Below are 16,846 nucleotides of genomic sequence, written 5' to 3'. Positions count from 1 at the left end.
ATAAGGATGTGTTTATATGGAGAGTCTAATCGAAGGCATCTAAATAGGGATTTGAGGGTCGGTCTGCGTAGTCCCTCAAATCTATTAGATCAGGACATGCATTTAACATAACTGAAGTCGAGCACGTGGGATTTGATCTTTGACCCAAATTTTCGTCTTTTCTATACCTATTTAAGTCATGGAGTATAAGTAAAGCTTAGATTTGTTTAATCACAATTAAACAATTTAGGAAGAGCTTAATATAAAAACTAAAATAAATATAAGAGTTTTAATTTTTAGAATAAAAAATAAGACATGGATAAGCCTTTTAAGCACCCAAAAAAAATATTTATTTACATATCAAATTCAAATCAAATTTATAATTTAATAAATTATTGAAATGAAAAACATTATATTAAAAAATGGGAGATAAATTAAAAACATTATATTAAAAAGAGCTGCAACACGTGCAGTCTCAGCCAACCAGAGAAGCAGCTTCCATTCCACTCGTGTCTCGTGGTCTGAATAGTGCTCGAGAGTCGAGGTGGTGGGCTGGACCAGATATGATAGTGCCAGATCAACCCGGATTTTAGCCTTTTAGGCCCACTTTTTTCAGCTTTCTTGGTCGCTTTAATGCCGAGGGAATTTTCGCAGGTTTTCTATTTTCTTCCCCTTTTTGGATTATTTATTAAAATTTAAAATAAATAATAATAATAATAAAATAACGTAATAAATAATAATAATATAAAATAACGTAAGTCACGTGAACAACTCATGTTTGCCTGTGACAAATTTATTTTTGACATTTATCTTTTATTTATTTTAGACTATTTATATATATATATATATATGAACAAATTAAACCTATTTATTCGATTTATCTTTTATTTATTTTAGGCTATTTATATATATTAGCAAATTAAACTTATTTATTTTATTAAATTATAAATTTATAAATTATTTATCCATATCATATTAATATTTCACGTTTAATTTTAAATTTAGCGTACAATAAATTATTTATTCATAGCATGAATTTTAAGCGTACAATAAATCATTTATCTATCATATTAATATTTCACGTCGAATTTTAAATTTGGCGTACAATAAATCATTCATCCATATCATATTAATATTTCACGTCGAATTTTAAATTTGTCTTACAATAAATCATTTATCCATATCATATTAATATTTCACGACGAATTTTAAATTTGACTTATAATAAATAATTTATCCATATCATATTAATATTTCAGTACAATAAATCATTTATTTATATTATATTAATTTAAATTTACAAGATTATTAACTCGATTTAAATCTAAATTCAAATTTCAGATAAATTAGCTTTTTATTTTAAAAAAATTAATAGACACTCCAATTTTATTAACACAAAACCGAACATTTCAAAAAAAATATATATATATCTATTTAAATTCATAGATTTATTAGATACCTATTATTGACTATAAATAAATTCGAGATATATAGTTATATTGTGTCAGCTTAGTCATCATTCTTGGGTTGTGAGAGGCTACAAAATTCACGAACCACTTCATCAACAATCCCTTCTTCCCTCTTCCTCAAAGCCTCACCAATCTCCCTCGCTTTCCCTCTCAAAGCCTCACCACTCTCCTCAGACACCACTTCTTTAATAGCCTTCGCCACTCCTTCTCTCTTAACATTCCCTTCATCGTCCCTTTCGGCCTCCACGCACACGCCAGCCAAGTTAGCCACCTTGGCGTGGCAAGGCTGGTCGAGTTGCATCGGTAGTGCCACGATGGGCACCCCGAACACCATGCTCTCGACCACGGAGTTCCACCCGCAATGGCACACGAACGCACCAATGCTCGAATGGTTCAATATTTCCAATTGCGGCGCCCATCCCTCCATGATCAGCCCTTTGTCTCCTACTCGCTTCATAAAGCCTTCCGGTAACGCCTCTTCGATTGTGAGGCGCTCACCCTTTGGAAACCTTATGACCCATATGAAATTCACGTGGCTTTGCTCTAGACCGTGGGCTAGCTCTTCCCTATCTTGGTTCATCAGGTAGTACTCACTTCCAAACGAAACGTAGACCGTCGATTTTGGGCTCTTCTTGTCGAGCCATTTGAGAATTTCGGGTTTCTTGCCGTTCGGCTTGATTTGTGGAACCACGGGAGCAATTGGAAGAATCTGTAAAGGAGATATGAATCCGAAGCTCTTAAGGATCGTTGGAAGAGAGTCCATGTTGACTAATTTAGAAAATAATTATAGATTTATAAGTAAAGAATATAAATTCAATAGCAAGCTTATATTTAAAATTCCTAACATGTTATCATAATCATATCTTTAATTTAATCACGTCAATAGTGTTAAGGATTATTGGGAGTGAGTACTACATGGATTAATTTAATGGAAGATCATGAGTTTATAAGAAATAAAATCTCCATTGTGATGAGGTCTTTTGGGGAGTTCAGGTCTTTTGGGGAGTTCAAAGCAAAGCCAAGAGAGCATATGCTGAGGGGACAATATCATACTATTGTAGAGAGTCGTGACTTCTAACAAATAGAGTTTTTAGAAGGTGTAGTCAAAAGTGACTGTGTAGAACAAATGATCTATTTTGTTCGAAGACTTCCGTTGAACCTTGATTAAGAAGAGGTTGTTCAAGGGTTCCATAGGGCTTATTAGAGACCTCCGGCTCTCAAAACCATGAAATTAGAATCATGTCTTTAGCTTAGTCATGTCAATAGAGTTTTCCAAAGTGTAGTTAAAAGTGACTCAAATATTGAATTTGTTCGAAGACTCCGACAAAAGAGTCGGACCTCAATTAGGCCTTCACCTCACAAAATCATGAGAGCGATTTCTAAAGGAAAGAAAAAATGAGTAAGAGAATGAACGAACCTTTTTGTTCAAGGAGGAAGCAAGAAAGTCGATATATTTCCCTTCAAATTCGGGGGAAGTATTAACTAAAACCACATCGGAAGACATTCTCAAACACTTCAAAACCCGCAAGGCCCAATCGCGGCCCACTTCATCAGAAACCTTCCGTCCCCTCTTCGAGCTCCAATGCCCACTAAAATCGATCTCCGGAAATGGAAATTCCCGACCGGAGTTACAAAACGCGTGCACCAAACGCGTGAGAATCGCCACGCCAGTGACTACAAAGTTAACCACGGGAATATTCCTCGCCGCCGCCGCCTGAACCGCCCAGGGCTGGAACAAGTCGGAAACGAGAAGGTCTGGCTCGAGCCGGTCCAAGAGTAGCTCGAAATCTTTGGCCGCCATGTCGAAGGCCTTCATTAAAGTGGGCTCGAGGTGCAAGGGGATGCCTTTGGTGGTGTGCATGTGAGGGGGTAGGTCGGGGAGGGATGGGAGGTGGAGTTCGACGAGTTCAATGGAGTGGGTTCGGGCGAGGTTTGGGTCTATGGCTTGGAGGTTTACGAGGGAGGAACATACGTAAATTTGGAAGATGGTTCGGTGTTTTGCGAGCCTTTTGGCTAGCTCGAAGAATGGGGTTATGTGACCGTGGGCTAGCCACGGGAGCATGAGGATTTTGATGGCTTGTTTCTGGGTAGCCATGGCGGTTTTGGATGTGGAATGGCTGCGGGTCTCTTAAGCTCGCCCTTGAAAATAACCAAAACGTGGAAAACGTGGCGCTTTTGTAAGCTTGGTTTATAGTTGCATGTGTTTTGTGCTTTCTTTTTTTTCTCCCTATTTTTAGGGGCATTTTTTAGTTTAGATATTATTCAGGTTTGAATATTTTTAATGGTTAAGATTTTAAAGTAAATAAAAGAATACTCGGGGCCTATTTTGGGTATTTATCAATCATAATTAAATTTATGAAAAAATAAATAAATAATAAAATAAATTTTGTACTATTTTTTGAGAAGGGAAAGTTCTAAATTATTTAATGCACGAAAGAATATATGTGGCAATCTCGTTTTTTTTTTAAAAATTGATATCTCGATATTTTAAACTTTAATTATAAACAAAATTAGTAGCAAATTTTTAAGAAGAAAATAGGAAGCATTTAAAGAGTCAATATTTATGATATATTTTATTAGTTTTCTTAAGCCAAACAGGCTCTCGTAGCTCAGTTGGTTAGAGCACCCGTTTAGTAAGCGGGAGGTCTTGAGTTCGACTCTCAACGAGAGCATTTTTTTCTCCCTTTTGGTACATTTGTGTGCTTTAAAATATTAATTCCCTGTTTTGAACTCTGTTTTCTTTTTCCTTTTCCTTTTCCTTTTCCTTTTATGCTTTTACAAATATTCTATTTTTATCTATTTATTTAAAAACAAATGCGTAGAGATATAAAAATAATAATTTTAATAATTGAAACTACAAATTTTAGAATTTTATACACAAGCTCATGAATTAATTAGGGTAAATGTATGTATTAATAAATTTTAGTGAGACACCTTCATTTCCTAAAATTAATTTGATCATTTAGTAAATAATTCTCAATATAAATACTATTTAATTATAGCACACCTACTCAACACCCATTTTAGGGAATTGTTCACGTGACCATACTTTATTAAAAATCCATAAAATTAACACATTTATTGAGGATCATTAATCTGGTCTCCTTTTCTGTTGGCTTTGGTGTGCTCATTTAATTAAAACCTTCCATTAATTTATCATTAATTTTTTTCATATTCTTTTCAAAATAATATGTAATGCTTAAGGTAAGTTGCATTAATTTAGTTGCATATTGAAAGATATTGACCATATTAATAAGGTGCACTTATTTTCGATCACTTAATCGTATAAACTTCAAGGTTAAAAGTGTTTTACATGGAGTAATCATCCTAAAATTTACCTCTCCTAATAAGAGATGGTTCGGAGACGAACTAAGGTGGGTAATTAAATTCTTATATTTTTTATGTTAGGTATAATAAGATAAATATTTTTTTTAAAATAAGATAAATATTTTTTTTAAAATAAGATAATTTTTTCTTATAGAGAGATTTACGAGGAAGCCCGGTTTGAGTTTAAACCCTTGGTTTAATGGTAGCCCGAAGAGGATTCTTCATGACGACGGTGAACTCCATCTTCCATGAAAAGTCGACGGAGTTCGCCGCCGGATAGGCGGTCCATTCAAACTCCTGAAGCATTCTAGCAAGCATTAAGTGAATGTGGACGGTGCCCATTCCCAACCCCGGGCAGATCCGCCGCCCGACGCCGAACGGCATCATTCTGACGCCAGTGACGCCGGTTATATCGGCTTCTTCCTCGCCGGAGGAAAATCTTTCCGGTTCGAACTTCTCCGGATTCTTCCACAGCTTCGGATCCTTTCCGATGGCCGGTAAGAAGAATTCGACGTTGGTGTCCTTTGGGATGTCGTATCCTCCCAGTTTCGCCGGCGCCGTCACGGAGTGCGTCAGAGTAAAGAACGTCGGAGGATGTTTCCGCAGCACTTCTTTCACTACCGATTGTAAATAAACCATTTTCTCTAAATCATTTTCTTCAACTTTTTTTTCACCAACCGTCGCTCTAATTTCTTCTAGAACCTTCCTCTGAACTCCCGGATTCTCTATCAATTCCGCCATCCCCCACTCTATCGCCGTCGCCGTCGTGTCGGTTCCGCCGTTCAAAAACTCCGAACAGAGTGTCACCAGTTCCTCATCCGTCGCCGCTGCTCTGCCTCCGTTGGAATCGAATTTCAAATCGAAAAGCGTGTCGAGGTATGAAAACGACGTCGCAGCGCCATCGGACGCCGGATTTTCCAGCGCTCGCCGCCGCCGATTAATTAACCCAACGACGAATTTAACTTGCTGTTTTCGAACGAAATTCGCTCGATTTTTTTCTTTCGAAAAAAACGGTGTTAGAATCGGGAGATAATCGTCGATTCTTGGCTCCAGAGTGATCAATACGGATTTGAGAATCTCGTCCATTTTCACCACCGCTTCTTCTTCCATTTCGATTCCGAAACACATTGTTAACAGAATACAAAACACCGCAAAACGCGCGTTTTTCGACACCAAAACGACACCGTTATTGGCCTCTGCTTCGTCTCGTAACCGTTTCATGAATTTTTCCATTGCCTTTTCCCTCACTCCACGAAACTGCTTTACCTTGCCGGGACTGAGCATATTCTCCACCATGTTTCGGCGGAGGGACCGCCATATAGGGCCGTAAACCGCCGCATTGACGGAAAATTTGTTGCTGCTGAATATTGTCCGGGTAGGATTTTCTCTGGGCCGGTCAGCAAAAACTGCCCCCTTTTTAATTAGAGCCTCGTGAACGAGGTTCGAATCGCTCAGTACAACCATTGTTCTCGTTCCCATTTTAAGGGTAAAAATTGGGCCGTAGATTCGGCGTTGATCTTCGATGTATTCGAAGAAGGGTTTTCTGGACCGGGCGACTTGGAATAGGTTGCCGACGAGGGGCCAACCGGGCGGACCGGGGGGGAGTTTGAGACGGTTTGGTTTGGGCTTTCTGGTGAGGAAGAAGATTAAACCGGAGAGGCAAAAAGCAATGAGGGACAGAGTGGATGAAGAGAATAAGGAAGCCATTGCGATGTGGGATGTGAGAGAGGGAGTGGAATTATGGTTTAAAAATAAGTGGGAAAAATCGTTGGTATAAAATGAGACAAAAGCATGAAATTCCCGGTAGGGGTTTAATAAATGCTTTGGGGAGTGGGGGAGAAAGGTCAAAGTTGGCATTTAAATATACCATTTTATCTTGCGGGGACCCGTGTCCCGAACGGGAAAGAGACTTACCTCCAATCCGACCTGTAGGTCTGTCAACATAAAGCGAGGAGTTGAGTCTGAACTGGCGAAATGAAGTCACTTTCGGAACCATACTTCCTACAGCTAACACGTATCCAACGTGCAGTACAATTGAAAGTAAACTATTATACCAAATCACCTACTATCCATCGGGGATCGAGTGGTAAGACCATGATCTGTATAGGAACATATCACTCATTCTTCAATTGGGGACACGTGCATGAATGACAACTCCAAATGTCATATATCTGATACCTACCTACCGTCAACTCCAAACAACATTCGAAACTTTGTGTTGTAACTACTCCATTCTGTTGCGGTCTCATAAACTGAACTTTGGGAGATGGGAATGGAGTGGAATTTTTTATTATTATTATTATTAGATAAGTAGGGTCGATAGAGTATGATATTTTTAGAAATTATATTAATGTTGCGTTTGTTTATGAAATATATCGATTTATTCAAATTTTTTAATTAATATTAATATAATAGTTTTTTTAGATCATTTATATTCATATATTAAAAATAGATTCACAATTAAATTATATTGAAACCGACAATATGTTATAATGATTCGACGTTTAAAAAATAACTGTTATTTAACATTTTACCTTATGGTTGGAAGTTCAACTTCCAACTCTCATATTTATTTAACTTAAAAAAATATGATTCCTTTATTTGGATGGTTTAAATTTAATTTTTGTAATTTTAATAATTTTTTTAATATTGTTAGGTGAAAAGTTTTAAATGCCGATAAAAATATCAATAAAACAATAATGCTAACGAAAATACAGTTGTTACGGTATGTTTTATAAATTTATTAATAATATAATAGAATTATTATAAAACATATCGAAAAAAATTTAATAATATAGATTAGATGCTACCTGAAATAAGAATTTTATAGGCAAAATACTTGAAATAGTCGCACCTAAATTCGCTAAACCATTAATGCTAAATTACTTATCCAAAGCCAACCCCACCTAAAAATGCTTGCAAAATTTGAAGGCAAGAAATGACCATTTACTCACATGCATGATACGTGGCAGTAGAATAAAGCTATATATTTCATTAAAATAAATATTAAAAAAAGACGTGTAATTTATTAAACTAGATAAATATATTAATTTGTAACAAATAATACATAATTCTGTTCTTAATCAAAGCCCAAATAAGCCCACTTGCTGGGCTCTTTCGGATTTTTTTTTTCTGGGCTAAACAATTTTTTAAAGTCCAGCTTGAAAAGCTATAAATCTCTAAATTAAATTTAGACTAAATTATTTTGATGTAATTATGTTATTTTTTATATTATCCACTATGCTTAATTACAAAGAAATGATAAGATAATCTTAGATCTTCAGCCCAACGATTTTATTGGAGCAAAAATTATTGAATAATAAAAAAAAATACACCTCCTTCTATAAGATTTGAAACTTTATTCTAAATTTGGTCGCTCTTTAATCGAATTTGATCTAGACTTGATTGAATTATGTGCAATCTATCACAAGAATGACTTGGAACTTAGAAATAACAAAAATGATGCTGTACGCTAAAAATCTCAATTATTTGATAGTTCAGTTTCATTTATCAAAAGTTTCAATTTACTGTACTAATTTGTGGGTATTTACGGTCTATTCATAAAATAAATTTTTATCTTTTCAAATGCCCACTAAAATTAGTGGGGTAAGTTACTCCCTGGTACCTTACAAATGTTCGGAAGTTATAGACATTTTGACAATAACAACTTCCCACCGTTCAGCCTCCACTTCAATCATGCAATATATTCACTTACAAATCTACAAATAATTATTTTTCAATCAAATCAGCTTGTAACACATGAGATGGAGATTGAATCTTCTTAATTTTAGATCACATAATACCCCTCTAAAACATTTGAAACATCGTGATGCTTGTCAGAAGATACGTCTTTGTACTACATGTCTCATTTCATTATTCTTCGTTTTTGGGAATACGAATTTTTAATTTATTTGTGTCGAGAACGACACAAAAAGCTACGAGACATCCTAACTCATTAGTGTATAAATAAGTCTTTTTTCATTAAAAATACACCACAAAAATGCTTCTATTGGAAAAAAAAAAATTATTCAATGAATTCACGGTAAGTTTTAGAAATTCTAAATATAGTTTTTGATGCATAATTTAACTAGGATTGCATCTCTCTAATAATTATCCTTTACCAGAAAAATTGTTGATAATCTCCATGAAAGCAGCTTCTCGGGTTCGAACCCAAGCTCTCTCCCTCGCACAAAACTCAAGCATTTCACGGTCAAACCTAGCCACCTCTTTCTTCCTCCATTCTTCCTCTTTAACAATTCTTTCCTTTTCACCATCTTCAACGCTCGCTATAATCTTCTCCATCCAATTCTCCTGCACTTCCATTAATCTCCTCACCTTCGAATCCACCATTCTCTCTACCTCCTCTCTCCACCCTACACCCTCCCCTTTCGACATGTCGTCTTCTCTCCCTTTCTCCACCCTCCTCTGATTCATCATAAACGCTATGGCCGACAGATCGTCGTCGTGGTAGTTCCCTGACGACGACGTTTCGAAATCAGATGACATTGAAAAGCTTTGACTCATTCCCCCCGCTTCTACGTGATTCTCTCCGCCGGTAACGGGGGATGATAATTGGTGGTTACAGTCGCCGTAAATGGCTTCGAGTTGCCGGAAGAATCTGTAGTGCTTCCCGTCGTGCCTCCCCGATTTACCTTCCTTTGTTTTCTTGTAGTATTTGTATAAATTGTCGAACTTCTCTTTGCATTTTCTCCCACTTCTTTTGTACCCGTATTCCTCCGCCATCATCCTGTAATGAAATAAGCACCCCATTCACATTAACACTCCATTGTGGTGAGTCGTGTTTATCTTATATGATATTGTCCACTTTGAGCATAAGCTCTCGTGGCTTTGCTTTGGGCTTCCCTAAAAAGCGTCTACTTTGAGCATAAGCTCTCGTGACTTTGCTTTGGGCTTCTCCAGAGGGTTCTCATGAGTCTCCTTTGAGCTTTCGTGGTTTTGCTTTGGGCTTCTCCAGAAGGCCTCAAACCAATGAAGATAGTATTCCTCTGTTATAAACCCATGACATTCCCTACATTTGCCGATGTGGGACTTTCATCATCCAACACTTCTACTTGAAAGGCTCGACTCCTTTTTCTATAAACCCATGATCATTCCCTAAATTAGTCGATGTGGGACTTTCATCATCCAACACCTCTCCTTGAGGCTCGACTCCTTTTTCTATAAACTCATGATCATTCCCTAAATTAGCCGATGTGGGACTTTCATCATCTAACGCCTCCCCTCGAAAGGCTCGACTCCTTTTTCTTTTGAAGTCCTTTGTTCGATATTTGAGGATTTACCAATCTATTGGCACGACTAAGCTTAGAGCATAACTCTGATACTATGTTAAACGAACACGACTCTTCACAATGGTATGATATTGTCCACTTTGAGCATAAGCTCTGGTGGCTCTGCTTTGGTCTTACCCAAAAGGTCTCAAACCAATGGAGACAGTATTCCTTCGTTATAAACCCATGATCATTCCTTAAATTAATCTACGTGAGATTTTCATCATCCAACCCATCTAACAACAATTATTAATTTTATCCAAAAAAAAAAACTTTAAAAAATCTGAGTTTTAATTAGAATTTAATATGAATATAATAATAAATATACCTAGAAACCTGATCCCAAAGAGGACCTTTCTGATTACTCTCTTTAAACTTGGGATCAAGACGAGATCTGATCTCAAGAAGAGTGAGAGTTTCCTGTCTCGGCCATCTACTGTTAGCTCCATTACTTACCCCAACGGCGTCGTTTCCATAGGGACGCCATTCACCATCCACGGCCTTATTCCGCCGAGAAAATGGAGCGGACGATGCGGCGCCACCGCCGCCTGCAGTTGTTGTGGAGTTATCGGAACAGCCAAAGTGAAGCTGGCCGTTGGGAAAAGTAGCGGGATCGGTTAGGACGAGCGGGATAGGCTGGAACTTGGGTGGTGGCGGTGGAGAGAAGCCACGTGTCAGGTGAGTGTGGTGGTGGAAGAAGGAGTCTAGGGTTTGTGCGGTGGCCGGAAAGTTGGGTTCGTTGGCCATGAGGTGGCGGAGATCTGGGTGTGTGTGTTTGTCGGACATAGGTGTTTTGAGAGCGCTTGATGGGTTTGCGAGTTAGTGGAAGGTGGTTGGTGAAAAATGAGCCTTTAGGCTAAGGAGACAGGATCCGAGTCTTCCGCAACTTAATTTTATTATAGAGAAAGGGGCTTTGTAATGTACTAACCCAATCAATTTTTGACACGTGTAAAACATTATATACAAACACGATAAATTCACCTTGTGGTAAATTTAATTAATACATTTAAATTTTTTTACTTAATCTATATATATATATATATATATATAACATTAAAAAAATTAATAAATTAGACTATTAAGATTTAATAAAATACTTTCAAATTTTAAATATATGAAAATAGGGTGGATGATATGACCCTGTGATCAGCCTCCTAGGGTTTTGGATGACCCACATGGAGCTGGCCTCTTAATTGTCGTCACAAAATGCTCGAGTTTCTTTGTGCATGTGTCACTCAGCTCTTAGGATAGTCTTAAAGCTCGACTCTTTGAGTCTTGGCTTGTTTGATGAATTCGAGTTGAACCACTTGTCTTGTCTTTGCTTAGTATGATATATAATTGAGTAACTTGAATATATATATATACACGGTTTCCTTGCAACTAATTACGATGATTTTAGATTGCACTACAATAAGTCATTTAGTTAAAATTATGTCATCCTTCATCATCCCAATATTTGTCACAGTTTTTTTTTTTCGGCTAATGAATTATGAATTTATGCTCTGTCTATTTTAACTATTGTAACCATCAAATTTGTATTTTTGAACTTGTGACGGGATCGTTTAAATTTAAATTATACATTTTTTATTGATTAAATTTAGGTTAAATTAATAAAAATATTATTGAATTTTATACCTTATATAAAAGAATATCCCAAAAAACTCAAAATACCACTAAACTTAAAAAATAAAAAACATCTCTTTAAAGCATTTTTTTAGAGGTGAGAAAACTACCACTCAGATTAAGGGTATTAATATTATTTTTAAAATTTAATGTATCTTTTAAACAGGAAAAAAAAACATTCAAAATATTTTAAAACTTATTTTAAAAAGTTGAATGATTTTTTTTTTAAATTAAAGATATTTTTTAAACATTATTAAAATTTTAATAATAAGGTATTTTAAAAAGAAGATATTAACTATTTACAGTTTTGAAACATTTTAAAGTTTAGAAGTATTTTTTTTTAATTTAACATATTTTTATTATTTCAGCCATAAATTTATTATACTTGTATTAAATAAATAATTTAGAACATAGTACTTTAACTTATAATCCATATAATACAACCAATATAATCTAACCTTTTTATTTTTCAATAAACAGAAACATTGAATCTTTTTCAGAATAAAAAAATATAAAATAAACAAGACACTCAAAGGGAGAGTTTATTTATTTATTTTTTTGCCTTAAAAATAAATTAAAGAAATATATGATGTGAATTTGGGTTCTAATAAAAGATAAAAACTCCCAAAATTGACTTTAATTTCCTACACATCACTGAAGCCTGTAATTTTCTATTTTACCCATGGGGTAACTCAGAAGTTGTCTGGGGGCTGGTTTTTTTACCTCCCTTTATAAAATAAATAAATAAAATTCTTGATAATTTTAGTGATAATATGACTTTTTTTATAACAGAGATTATTTATTTATTTAGTGGGCTTGAGATTGGAATGAAAAGGGGCGGGATTCAATTAATAATCATTAACGCAATTATTATATATATATATATTTAATGTCACTGTCACCTTTATTTTCATCCAGAAAATGAGAATTTTTGGGAGCTAAAATTAACACGCGCACGTGTTTATGTTAAACATATATACATACGTGTGTATATATATATATATATATATATATATATTTTTTTTTTTTTGTTAAATAATATTTTTATAATTATTTAAATAAAAAAAATGTTTTTCACATGTACTACTTTTTCAATTACAAAAACACTTATCTTATTTTGTCCCGAAAACACTCATCTTATTTTGTCTCGTATTTTCACTATATAGAAGTAGGACTTATATTTATGAAAAAGAGAGCAAGTGAATAATTTATGTCGTTATCGGCAACTGCCGTTATTGAGATCCGTTTCTATCCTCATCGCGTAAAAACAATTTAGTTGCTCTTCCACCTATCAGGTCCAATGACTCACCCTAGACATTGTCCGTGACTTACACTAGATATTGCCCGTGACTAAGTACATGTCATGTCATCGACTAGTTTATCTCACTTTTTAAAATACAAAACATAATAAAACAAAAAGGAAGGTAATTATTATTTTAACGTCGACAAATTTTAAATGATTTATATGACACATAATAGTAAATAATAATAGTAAATAAAAGAGGCGCGGGTAAATTATATCCATAAACATTGTGTAAGTGGCGTAGAGGACCCACAATCGCCAAAAATTACAAATCACCTTGGGATAAAAATACAAAGATTAAATTAAATATAGTTAATTTCATATAAAATTTCAAATTAATTTGGTTATGATTAAAAGGTGGATTATATATTAATCTAATCTATAATTTGGATGATTACATATATATATATAATTTATGAATAAATATTAGCTAAAAAGGTGAGTTGATTTAGCATAATTTTTTTCTTGGCTTTAAGGGATAAAAAGAAGAGAACGAAGAAAATAAAAGAATTTTGTCGGGTGAGGTGGGTTTTGTCTTTGCCTAAAAGGGAATGTGGCGCCCAGTTCTCTCAACCTCTCTATTCGCACAGCTGTGCATCACAGGCAGGCACCCCACAGGAAGCCATGTACGGACGGACCGACGGCGATGGGTCCGCAGTGAAAAATAGCGAAGGAGAGATCGGCAGAGGGACTGAGAAAACCGCAGAAAAAGTTACCGCTGCGTACCTTTTCATCCCATCATTGGATAATCTCCCACCCCATTAAATAGAGAGAGGAAACCCTAAATGATATATTTTTTTTTTCTCAAAAATTCATTTCAAACTTTAGAATTTTTTAAAAAATCGGAAAATTAATCTTATCTAAAAACTAAAAAAAAAAAAACCTTCAATTTTATAAAAAAATTGAATTTTTAAAAGTAATAATAATTTTAGAGATAATTTATGAGATGTTTACGATAATTTTTTTAATTTTTTTTTATAAATATAAAGGATTTAATGATATTTTTAAAATTTTATAAGTATTTTTTCAATATAGCACTGTAAAAATATTTTTAATCGGTAGAAGGTTATTAACGAAACTTTTTGATGTTTAAGGGTGTTGATGATGAAAGTTCGATGGCTAAATTAGGGAATGATTATGGGTTTATAATAAAAAAAAATAGTCGTGTTAGGAGAGTCGTGTTAATCTAATATGGTATCAAAGCCATGCCCTAAACTTAGTCGTGCGAATATATTGGTAAATCCTCAAATGTCGAATAAAGGATTCCAAAAGAAAAAGGAGTCAAGCCTCCTCGAAGACAGTAAAAAATGATTAAGACTCCAAAGAAGTCGAGCATCGATTAAGGGGAGGCGTGCTTTGTTCGAGGGGAGGTGTTGGATGATGAAGGTCAAACATCGGCTAATTTATGGAATGATTATAGATTTATAAACAAAGAATAGTATCTCTATTGGTCACATCATCTTTTTTAACATCATCTTTTTTAATTTTAAGGATATTTTTTAAATACTATTAAAATTAGATAATTTAGAAGGGTGATTTTTAAACTAGGAAAAAAATATTTAAAAAAAAAGCCCGGATCCAACCCGGACTTGGATTCGAACCCGACAATAACACGGAACGGAACGAGCCCTCTGCATTGCTTCCCTCGGCCGAAAAAACATGGATACCGCGAACCGGTGCAGATTCAGGGAACCTTTCAAACAAAATTGAAGCAAAATCAAATGACAATGTTAGGGTTTCTTACTATCCCATACCAATGGAAGATTTCCCCATCTCTCCCTTCATCTTCATCACCTTTTTCCCTCTCAACGAGATCTTCCCTCTCCTTTTCACTCTTCAAATTCCCTCTCCATTACTCGGAATCTCAAATTCCTGGTAAACGCAAAAGATTCACGGCGTTGGCGAGTAATAACGACAATGGATTGGGCGGAAATATCAAGGAGAGAGAAGGAGAAAGAAATGGAGCGAAGGGCTCCAAGGGCGACGATGACTTGAGGAAAGAACGAGGGCCGGTTTTCAATATCAAATGGGCTGAACTCTTAATCGATCCGGATCCTGATAACATCTTGGCCGTGGCGTTGACTGGCTTGCTTGCTTGGGCAAGTGTTCAGGTTTTGTGGCAGCTATTCTTCATCTCTTTGGCTATTTTAGTGGCTGCTCTTAAGTACTCTTTTATTGCTGCGCTTCTTATTTTCATTCTAATTACATTACTATAGAAGAACAACAACATCATTCTTGTATAGTTCCTTCCCTTTTATGGCTGATTATTATTAAGAGAAGGTTAAATTGCAAAGATAGCAGGTTTCTGTGACGTCCTGGTTTTTGAATTGTTAATTTAAGCACTCTTAGTAACCCATTTTTGGAATGTCCAAAGCCAAGTCCGCCAATCCTAAAACAGGCCTTGTTATGAACTTTACTGAGTTATGAGCAGCCATTTTAGTATGGGTTTCCAATTTATCAATCTACCTTGTTTAATTCCTGTTGAAGCTTGTACTCGAAGGTAGGTGCAGGGTGGATGATAGGAGAAATAGCAGTATAGGAATAAATGATCCACAGTTTCCTTATTTTCATTGCAATGGCAATGCTAATTTGTTGAAGCATTAAGTTCGGAAAGATGAATCGATTCTTCTCATTGGATGGATGTTTAGCTTGATAAATTTCAGAGATGTCTTGCATCCAAAGAAGTAGATACACAAAAATTTCGAGTAGCTCATTAGGTAAGTGGATCTTTCACCTCAATCGTTACGATATCCCATCAGGACGAGGGTCTGGACTGATATGAGGATTGTTCATTCTAGCCTTACCTCCTTAGGAACCAAAAGAACTTAATATAAACAATTCATGTCTTGCATGGTATTCTTATAGAGGAGCTTCTAATGCAACAATCTACGGGTTCTTAGGTTAGTTATAAGTATAACCAGACTCATTAGTTTGTCAATCAAACGGCTTACCTGTTGTCCAAAGCAATCTTCAAGATTGCTGCTTTCTTGCAATAGGTTGGATGTTTAAGCTTGGGGATCGATCAATCTCTCAGACTTAGCTTGGTGTTGTCTGTTGTGTGCTATATATGTGGATGACAGGATTCTAGTCGGAGATTTTCACACACACGGCCCAAGCCCACCATTGGCAGATATTGTCCACTTTGGCTTGTTACATATTGTCGTTAGCCTCATGGTTTTAAAACGCATATTCTAGGGAGAGGTTTCCACACCCTTATAAGGAATGTTTCGTTCTCCTTTCCAACTTATGTGGGATTTCACAATCCACTCCCCTTGGGGGCCAGCGTCCTTGTGCTGGCACATCACTTGGTGTTTGGCTTTGATTCCATTTGTAACAGCCCAAGCCCACCGCTAGCAGATATTGTCTACTTTCTCCTGTTATGTATCGCCTTTAGCCTCAGCTTTAAAACGCGTCTACTAGATAGAGGTTTCCACACCCTTATAAGGAATGTGTCGTTCTCCTTTCAAACCGATGTGAGATCTCACAAATTGTCTCCTTGAGGATCGAGGATCTCTCTACTTTTGCCTTAAAAGAAGAATCGGGTGTTTCAAGTTATTTTAGTAACGTGTTGTATTGTTCAACTGATAGTTTTATTCTTCCACAATAAAATATACATTCCTATGGGAGTCTGCTTGGGGACGTTACAGTATGCTGAAGGCTGGGTTTTATCATTCAGGCGTATCATTAAGTATTCTCCCTTTGTTAGTTGAACAAACCATCATGGATTCGTCTAATAAATGGTTTAGAGGGAATGCGTTCAGTCATGCTGACCACTTACCTTAGATGATCGATTCCTATGAGAATAGTCTAGGTGCATGTAAGCTAGCTCGATCGTATTTTTATGTCTATAGTGGTTA

General features: G+C 35.6%; 4 protein-coding genes and 1 non-coding gene across 5 annotated transcripts; 2 read left to right on the top strand and 3 right to left on the bottom strand.

Moving 5' to 3' along the window:
* Positions 1-1,488: 1,488 nt before the first annotated feature.
* On the bottom strand, positions 1,489-3,543 carry LOC111458713 (beta-D-glucosyl crocetin beta-1,6-glucosyltransferase-like). Its single transcript, XM_023101507.1, has 2 exons — positions 2,866-3,543; positions 1,489-2,157 (listed from the first exon to the last, which is right to left on the bottom strand). Exons 1-2 carry the CDS (start codon positions 3,541-3,543, stop codon positions 1,489-1,491), a joined length of 1,347 nt encoding a protein of 448 aa, XP_022957275.1.
* A 503-nt stretch (positions 3,544-4,046) lies between these two features.
* On the top strand, positions 4,047-4,120 carry TRNAT-AGU. The gene has a single exon. It is a non-coding gene; the product is annotated as a tRNA-Thr (tRNA).
* A 769-nt stretch (positions 4,121-4,889) lies between these two features.
* On the bottom strand, positions 4,890-6,551 carry LOC111458940 (cytochrome P450 77A3-like). Its single transcript, XM_023101827.1, has one exon. The coding sequence runs from the start codon at positions 6,480-6,482 to the stop codon at positions 4,959-4,961; it is 1,524 nt and encodes a 507-aa protein (XP_022957595.1). The 5' UTR covers positions 6,483-6,551; the 3' UTR covers positions 4,890-4,958.
* A 2,212-nt stretch (positions 6,552-8,763) lies between these two features.
* Positions 8,764-10,939, bottom strand: LOC111458941 (trihelix transcription factor PTL-like). Its single transcript, XM_023101829.1, has 2 exons — positions 10,392-10,939; positions 8,764-9,522 (listed from the first exon to the last, which is right to left on the bottom strand). Exons 1-2 carry the CDS (start codon positions 10,847-10,849, stop codon positions 8,886-8,888), a joined length of 1,095 nt encoding a protein of 364 aa, XP_022957597.1. The 5' UTR covers positions 10,850-10,939; the 3' UTR covers positions 8,764-8,885.
* Positions 10,940-14,617: 3,678 nt separating this feature from the next.
* LOC111458579 lies at positions 14,618-15,431 on the top strand. The gene has a single exon (XM_023101328.1). It carries the CDS (start codon positions 14,711-14,713, stop codon positions 15,203-15,205), a length of 495 nt encoding a protein of 164 aa, XP_022957096.1. The 5' UTR covers positions 14,618-14,710; the 3' UTR covers positions 15,206-15,431.
* The last annotated feature ends 1,415 nt before the right edge of the window (positions 15,432-16,846 follow it).

Source organism: Cucurbita moschata, unplaced genomic scaffold (assembly GCF_002738365.1).
Source record: "Cucurbita moschata cultivar Rifu unplaced genomic scaffold, Cmos_1.0 Cmo_Scf00021, whole genome shotgun sequence".
NCBI lineage: Eukaryota > Viridiplantae > Streptophyta > Magnoliopsida > Cucurbitales > Cucurbitaceae > Cucurbita > Cucurbita moschata.
This window is presented reverse-complemented; position numbering and strand designations above follow the sequence as displayed.

Bases quoted from the DNA above. Each gene is read 5' to 3' on its own strand.
- LOC111458713 (XM_023101507.1), bottom strand. From the start codon at position 3,543: ATGGCTACCCAGAAACAAGCCATCAAAATCCTCATGCTCCCGTGGCTA. The intron at 2,158-2,865 runs GTTCGTTCATTC...TCTCCTTTACAG, and splicing joins CTTCCTCCTTGAACAAAAAG to ATTCTTCCAATTGCTCCCGT.
- LOC111458940 (XM_023101827.1), bottom strand. From the start codon at position 6,482: ATGGCTTCCTTATTCTCTTCATCCACTCTGTCCCTCATTGCTTTTTGC.
- LOC111458941 (XM_023101829.1), bottom strand. From the start codon at position 10,849: ATGTCCGACAAACACACACACCCAGATCTCCGCCACCTCATGGCCAAC. The intron at 9,523-10,391 runs GTATATTTATTA...ATTTCATTACAG, and splicing joins CTTTGGGATCAGGTTTCTAG to GATGATGGCGGAGGAATACG.
- LOC111458579 (XM_023101328.1), top strand. From the start codon at position 14,711: ATGACAATGTTAGGGTTTCTTACTATCCCATACCAATGGAAGATTTCC.